Source organism: Triticum urartu, unplaced genomic scaffold (genome assembly GCF_003073215.2).
Source record: "Triticum urartu cultivar G1812 unplaced genomic scaffold, Tu2.1 TuUngrouped_contig_5456, whole genome shotgun sequence".
Lineage (NCBI taxonomy): Eukaryota > Viridiplantae > Streptophyta > Magnoliopsida > Poales > Poaceae > Triticum > Triticum urartu.
In genome coordinates, this window is record NW_024116133.1 from 1 (window position 1) to 7,191 (window position 7,191).

General features: G+C 46.7%; 2 protein-coding genes and 1 non-coding gene across 3 annotated transcripts; 2 read left to right on the forward strand and 1 right to left on the reverse strand.

Moving 5' to 3' along the window:
- Positions 1–11: 11 nt before the first annotated feature.
- On the forward strand, positions 12–3,764 carry LOC125529248 (pentatricopeptide repeat-containing protein At1g08070, chloroplastic-like). The gene is made up of 3 exons (XM_048693657.1): positions 12–1,901; positions 2,492–2,776; positions 2,855–3,764. Exon 1 carries the CDS (start codon positions 555–557, stop codon positions 1,701–1,703), a length of 1,149 nt encoding a protein of 382 aa, XP_048549614.1. The 5' UTR covers positions 12–554; the 3' UTR covers positions 1,704–1,901; positions 2,492–2,776; positions 2,855–3,764.
- Positions 3,765–3,988: 224 nt separating this feature from the next.
- On the forward strand, positions 3,989–4,062 carry TRNAV-CAC. The gene has a single exon. It is a non-coding gene; the product is annotated as a tRNA-Val (tRNA).
- Positions 4,063–4,631: 569 nt separating this feature from the next.
- On the reverse strand, positions 4,632–6,781 carry LOC125529249 (mitochondrial import inner membrane translocase subunit TIM8-like). Its single transcript, XM_048693658.1, has 2 exons — positions 6,580–6,781; positions 4,632–5,048 (listed from the first exon to the last, which is right to left on the reverse strand). Exons 1-2 carry the CDS (start codon positions 6,625–6,627, stop codon positions 4,860–4,862), a joined length of 237 nt encoding a protein of 78 aa, XP_048549615.1. The 5' UTR covers positions 6,628–6,781; the 3' UTR covers positions 4,632–4,859.
- Positions 6,782–7,191: the final 410 nt, after the last annotated feature.

Sequence of the window (7,191 nt, forward strand, 5' to 3'; positions counted from 1 at the left end):
CGCCGCGCGTCTTCGGGCAGCTCCACGCGCTGCTCCTCACCTCTGGCCTCGCGCTCCACTCCCCCAACTTCGCCCTCCTCCTCCGCCTCGCCTCCTCCTCCGTCCCCTCCGTCTCCCACCGGCTCCAGCTCCTCCTCTGCTCCCCGCTGCCGCCCACCGCTTTCCTCGCCAACTCCCTCCTCCTCGCGCACCTCCCTTCGGCGCTCCCCCTCTACTCCCTCCTCTTCCTCGCCTCTCCCCCGCTCCTCCGCCCCAACGAGTTCACCTATCCGGCCCTCCTCCGCGCCTCCCCGCCCCGCACCGCGCTCGCGCTCGCCACCCATTCGCTTAAATTCCTCGGCGCCGGGGCCGCCTCCCGCGACCGCGTCCTCGGCGCCGCGCTGCTCGACGCCTTCGCCCGCTGCGGTAGGATCGCGTCCTGCCGCCGGGTTTTCGACAGGATCGTCCAGCCGGACCTGCCGGCCTGGAATGCGCTGCTCACGGCCTACGCGCGCCGGGCCAGGGATTCTTCGTGCGCCGGCGAGGCGGCGGAGATACTTGAGCTGTTTGCGCGCATGGTCTCATCGACGGTCACGCCAAACGAGATCACGCTCGTCGCCGTCATCAGCGCATGCGGGGAGCTCGGCGCTCTCGGACACGGCCTGTGGGCGCACGCGTATGCTCTCAGGCACAGGCTAACCGTGAACTGTTACTTGGCCACCGCGCTCGTAGAGATGTACACCAGGTGCGGAGAAATGGACCTGGCCGAGCAGGTGTTCGCTGGCGTTACGGACATGGACACACGCTGCTACAATGCCATGCTCCAGGGCTTGGCATTCCATGGGCGTGGCCGAGCTGCCCTCACCTTGTTTGACAGGATGTGTGCCGAGGGCTTCCCGGTTGATAGCGTCACGATGCTGGCGGTGATGTGTGCGTGCGCCCATGCTGGGTTGGTGGATGAAGGGCAGTGGCTCTTCGACAGAATGGAGATTCAGTTTGGGGTCACACCGAGGATTGAACATTATGGATGCATGGTTGACATACTGGGCCGAGCTGGTCAGCTTGATGTTGCCGAGAAGCTTATCCGAGGGATGGACATTCCGCCGAACGCTGCAATGTACAGGTCTTTGATACGGGCATGTGGGATTCATGGCAAGCTAGAACTTGGGGCGAGGACGATCCAAGAGCTGATGAGGCTCGAGCCAGAGCACAGTGGAAACTATGTCCTGCTGTCCAACTTCTACGCGAGAATGAGGCTATGGGAGGACGCAAAGAAGGCGAGGAAGGAGATGAAGGCCATGGGCATTGACAAGAGCCCTGGGTCAAGCCTCCTTGACATCGACGGTGTTCTCCATGAGTTCTTGATGGGTGACAAGACACACCCTGCCTCAAGGGAGATATACGCCATGGTTCAAGAGATCGAGGCCAGATTGAAGGAAAGCGGGCACCGGCCGAGCACCACAGCTGTGATGTTCAACGTCGAGGAGGAGGACAAGGCAGATGCTCTGTCCTACCACAGCGAGAGGCTCGCCATTGCCTTCGCCCTGATTGCCTCCTCTCCGGGTGCGCCCATCAGGATCATCAAGAACCTCCGGGTGTGCAGTGATTGTCACGAGAGCACGAAGCTCGTCTCCCAGGTGTATGGAAGGGAGATCATCATGAGGGACCGCACCCGGTTCCATCACTTCAGAGATGGCCATTGCTCATGTGGAGATTTCTGGTGACTGGTCATTAGCTGTTTGCCATGTGCATAAGAATGTGCTGTAGATTCGTGTTCCTACTTGTTCTGTGTCCTACTCCAGACTGGACGATGGACGGCGTCGTGAACACGAAGCAGCCGGAATCAGCGGTCGGCGACGGCGTTGAAGTCTGCATTTGTTCAAAGAACCCTCAAGAACCAAGACTAGCCCCGGAAGAACAAGGTAAAAATCCTAATTTTCTAGGATAATGTTGCAATGTCAAGTGTCAAGGATGAGATTCAAATGATAATTTGCTGGGGCCTTATGCAGTATAACTGAATTTATGTTTTATGATTTAGTCAATAGCCAAGGAATGTTATTGATAGATTCATTGGGATGGGACACGGAGTTTGATTACGCAATAGTTGTAACCTAGCGAAGTGAGGTTTTATGGCCAATCAAACTGTATGGGTATGCCATGTTAGCATCAGTGGCGGAGCTACCAAAGAAAAGCTGGGCGGGCCACAGAGTAGAAACAATGCTAAAATCAATGCATAGTTGTGGGCTGGGCTTCATACAATTATTATTTTTGCTTCAGTGCTGGGCGGGCCACAGCCCATCCGTCCTTGCCGTAGCTCCGCCATTGTAGCATTATGACAACGTGCTCAGCTCATGAATATGCAACATATGTTGATCTGCCAATCAGTTGATGTGAGGCTGTGCCTTATTCTGAATTTAGTAAGATACGAAATTTCTGATCACAAATTTACAATTGCTTGGTGTATGCTCCAAAGGTTTAGTGTTGTTTGCATTAAAAGCCAGCATGTTGACAGGTGTTGCCATTTGCCTGCTTGCGTGTGAAGAGGAAAACACATGAATTCCAATTTTTAACAACAAGGGCGGGAGGTTTGTCCAAGCTGTGTATATAAGCAGGGAGTTGAGGGGTGGGACTGCAGGAAGATTCAGTTTCAGTCATCTATGCGAAGGTGTAGTTGGAGCAAGATCAAGTTTTAGTGGGAGGAGAAATAGAGTTAATGGCTCCGACCGAGTTATCTAGCACCTCCTCTGCGGTTACGCGGCTCAGAACATGCTCAACTGATGATGGTGGATTAACAGCTGTAAGTTCAGAACATTAGCTTGGTTCCTGTATATTCTGTATTTATATTTTGTAACCTGAAAGTGCCGTGACGGTGCAGGAAGCGGATGCGTCCGAATCGTCTGTGAATCAAGCGATAGGATCAGGCATGGCGGTCAGTGCAGCTTCAGGTGCCGTGACGGTGCAGGAAGCGATTGATGCCTGTAAAAGATTTGATCACTGTGTGTCCATGAAGTCTCCCTTAATTTGCAGCTAATATATAATGTAAAAGTCTTGATTTTACTTGCTATGGAAAGATGGCATAAGAATTGACTTCAAGTTCTGAACAAGGATTATATCACTATCGTCAATCCAATCACAGTTTCTGATTTGCTATTATTTTAAATCTGTGAATAAATCCACCTTTTGGTGTATTTGCTAACTTGGTAATTGGCCTTCTTATTAGTATAGTACATGCAGTCCGCTTATTGTTGTTGAACCACTCCCACCGTATCAAAATATACTTATATTTTGGTACAGGGGTAGTAATAAAGATTATTTCTGTGCTCATCTTAAGTTTGCCAAGGAAAAATGTAAGGAAAATCGCAGGAGCTTGTAAGCGTAGGCTTGAATTATGTTGTTTTTAGCTCTTGTTATGAAACAAATGCCCTCTTTACTACGTGAATTGCAGGTATTGTTTCTTTAGGCTTTCTTCTTGTGGTACACTCTGAAAGTATTATTTATTTTTGTTGCAGTTCATATATCTGTGGATCAACCTGAAGATTCCAGCCCACAGTGCTGACAAGGGACTGTTTACTTGCTTCTCTCTACAAAAATTTGAGTCATGCCAAAACATGATAGAAATAGGAGTCAAGACTGTTATGCCCAATTGATGTAAATGTGGATAGGCGTAGTGGTTGCTTGCTATGTTATTGTGTTTTGTGAATTTTGATTGACGCAAAAAGAAAGTGTTCTGTGAATTTTGATGGTATGTGGAATGCCCACTAAACCCACTTGTCCCACTTAAAATTATGTTGGTAGATGCGGGTCTCCCACTTAACATATGCGGCAGTTGTGGGGCGGATACGGGCCTCCAGCTTAGTGTACCACTTGCAGCCTGAACTCCAGTCCATAACATCTCTGACGCATCTGAGTCCATACATCTATGTTTTGTTTCATCTGACAGTCGGCGTGGTTGCGTTTAGCGAGACTCTCATACTATTATAAGGATTTGGGTTAGAAGTCTGAGCAAGTCGTCTGGGTGGTGTAGTTGGTTATCACGTTAGTCTCACACACTAAAGGTCCCCAGTTCGAACCTGGGCTCAGACAAACATTTTTTATTTTATATTTATGCTTATGTAATTATGTCAAAAACTATAGTTTCTTATCAAAGGGTAACAAAATTTCTGGCGCTTCGCTGGAATTTCCTATTGCAAGAGCTTAGCTATGTAGCGTATGTCATATATTGATTAAAAGTTGCTGAATCATCATGTTTTCTTTTGAAACTCTGAAACAGCACTAAAACCAACCCATTTCAGGTTGGGAGGCGGTGCATGCTTTTCCACTCCTTTTCTCGGCATCGGAGGCGACTGCAAGATTTGCATCCTCCTTCTGCATCTCATCATTGGTGGCCGTGTCGGCTGGTGTGTGCTCGCCGGTGCCGAGTCGTCTTCCTATCAGCGATGGCGACATATAAGGTTTCTGATACAGGCTGGTGTGAAGTCAGCGTGTCCATGCTAGTTTTCATGGGGATTTAGAGGGGATTGACAGGGATTGTGGAGGATAAAATCCCCTACAAGCCAAATTCCCCTTCAATCCTCTCCAAACCCCTAGGAGGAGGTTGAACAGAACAAAGGCCCAAGTACCATAAGAGCAGGGTGTTTCATACAAAAACATAATTGCTCAAATCTAATCACGCCGTAGCATCTGCCCATATCAAAGTGAAAACATAGTAGCAGTAACATTTTAATCACCATCTACAAATTTCTGGCAACCGTCACACTAACTACGGTCCAACAGCAAAAGAAGTAACAAAATCATTAATGTTGCGGAGAAAGATAGGTGGTTTGCATCAACTTTATTGGACTCCATATTCAGATGCGGCAGGCAGGAGACCTATTCTGGTCCTAGCTACTGCTGTTTGCTCGTTGCATGGTGAGCATCTTAACATCAATAAAGCGTTTTGCGCAGTTGGACAGGCAAGAGGTTTCGCTGTTGCTGAAGCTGCTCCCGATGCTTCCGGTGATGCATCTGTCCCAGCAAGTGTCAGTCAGCTTCGCTATCATCTCATTCATCATGGCCTTTTTCTTCTCCTCCTGCACAGAGACAAAATGTATGTGCTGATTAGATTTCTGTTGAACTACAGGTTGAATTAGAGATTTGTAAAATAGAAGCTAAATGAAACCAACTATTTACAATATCAGAAACTCCTGATGAGGGTCCCTGCAGCATGCTAGATGAAAATACTTGACAAGCTATAATTCTTCTCTTCAAATTCGACCATGTGATTATGTGAACCCCTATTTTTCCTCTTAAGTTGGGTTCCAACTATTAAACGTGTACTCTGATGTTATTTCTAAGCAAATATATTTCCTGCACATAAATGACCACGAACATAAGCTTCCAAGATGCGACAGCAAGTTGCATGCGGCGTTTCTTTTCCAAATAATAAGGATGACTGCTTATAGACAGGCAAGTGTTTTTGTATGAAAGAAGATTGTGAAATACCACTACATGGTGGATCAGCCACCTTTTTTTGGATTAGGTTATGTCATACAAAGTCCTATGTTATTTCAAATCTTGCAACTTATATGCAAGTGTTTCACCAAGGAAAGAACATGGCAAAATAATGCAAGTTTCCATCATATAACCATCAGCAAATTCTGGATGTAAATCACTTGAGCATTATAAATTTATAATCTCCCAGGAGATGATATGCGTCACTATTTGCACAAAACAACAAGATAGCTCCATTATATAATATAATTACAGACGCACTTGGTGTGTTCAGGGCTATTCTAATTTCAATGACCACCTAATGAGCCATGTATATTCATTAACTACAGGTTGCCAGAAAACCAAAGACCACGATTTTAAGCTTCCTTGTACCCTCCAAGTAAAAGATTTCAAGCCTTATAAAAGTAAAATGATTAACTGACTAATGGACCTGGACAGTCACGTGCTGCTTGAAACCAGATAGATTCCAGATGGTTCAGTTTAGAGTTTAGAGTAAGGGCTAGAGTAGTTCTTCTACACAAGGAATTGGACAAACTCTACTGGCAGAAGCTGGACTGCATCCAGTTCTACAATGGATCTGGGACCTTTTGAGCAGCTGGACAAGCTTTGAAGCTATGAGAAGAAGAAAATCGCTTTGGTGAGTTGACAGGTTTATCCATTGTGTTCCTAAACGGATCTACAATTTGTAATGCTGAATTCAGTCCCAATACTAACCTGCAGGACATATCTGAACCTAAGAATTCAGGAGCACCATAACTCCTAAATTTACTTTACTTTTGCTTTCTATATAAAGAAATTACAGCACGCCGACGGATTTGCACAAGAGTGAGAATAATCGGCGCGAATCTCACATCTCCAACTATTCTGTAATAAATCCGAGCGCAAAATACAGCACGAAGGGATGAAGGGAGCGCCAGATCATCCGTACGTCTTCTGGCGACGATTACATCGCACAAAAATTACCGCCGAAAACAGAACAAAAACGCTGCGCTGCGAACCAAGGCCCCGATGGGCCTGCGGGCACTACCAGGATCCGCGATGTTGCCCTGTCACCCCGACTGACGGCGTAGGGTTAGGGTCTACGCCTAGGTCTAGGGTTAGAAGGGTTACCTCTAAGAGCGCCTGAAACCTCGGGTCGTTGAGAGCTGAAGCGTCCATGGCTCGTGACTCGCGCCCCTCCTGCAATCTCCTCTCTTCCCTTGGCGGCAGACGGGCAGAGGGATGTCGGCTTTTGTTTTCCTTTCCCCTGGAGCAAGAAAGAGAAGGGGGAAGAAGACGATGGAGGAAGGGAGGATGCTCTATTTTTATTTTCTTTTGTGAGGAGGGTTGAAGGCCTATTTCGATCGAACAGCGCTATCTGGGCCACGAGAGACCAAATTAGGGCCGTCACGCCTTAATTAAAGGTTTCGACATGGGCCAGCCACTGGCACGCTACTGCGGCAGCCTATCGGACACATACGTGAACTAGTTAAACTCCAACAACCCTAAAAAAAAAGAGTTAAACTCCAACATCGACTCAAAAAAAGAAGTTAAACTCCAACATTGCCTAAAAAAGTTAAAATACAACAACCCCTAAAAAAATCCAACACATAGATTTTTAATTTACAAATCTAGAAAATGATTTATTTTTATTTTAACTAGTTTACTTTTATATATCAAAATAACTACTATCATGAAAACATATATTATTTTAACTTGATACAAACAAAATATTAAAACACC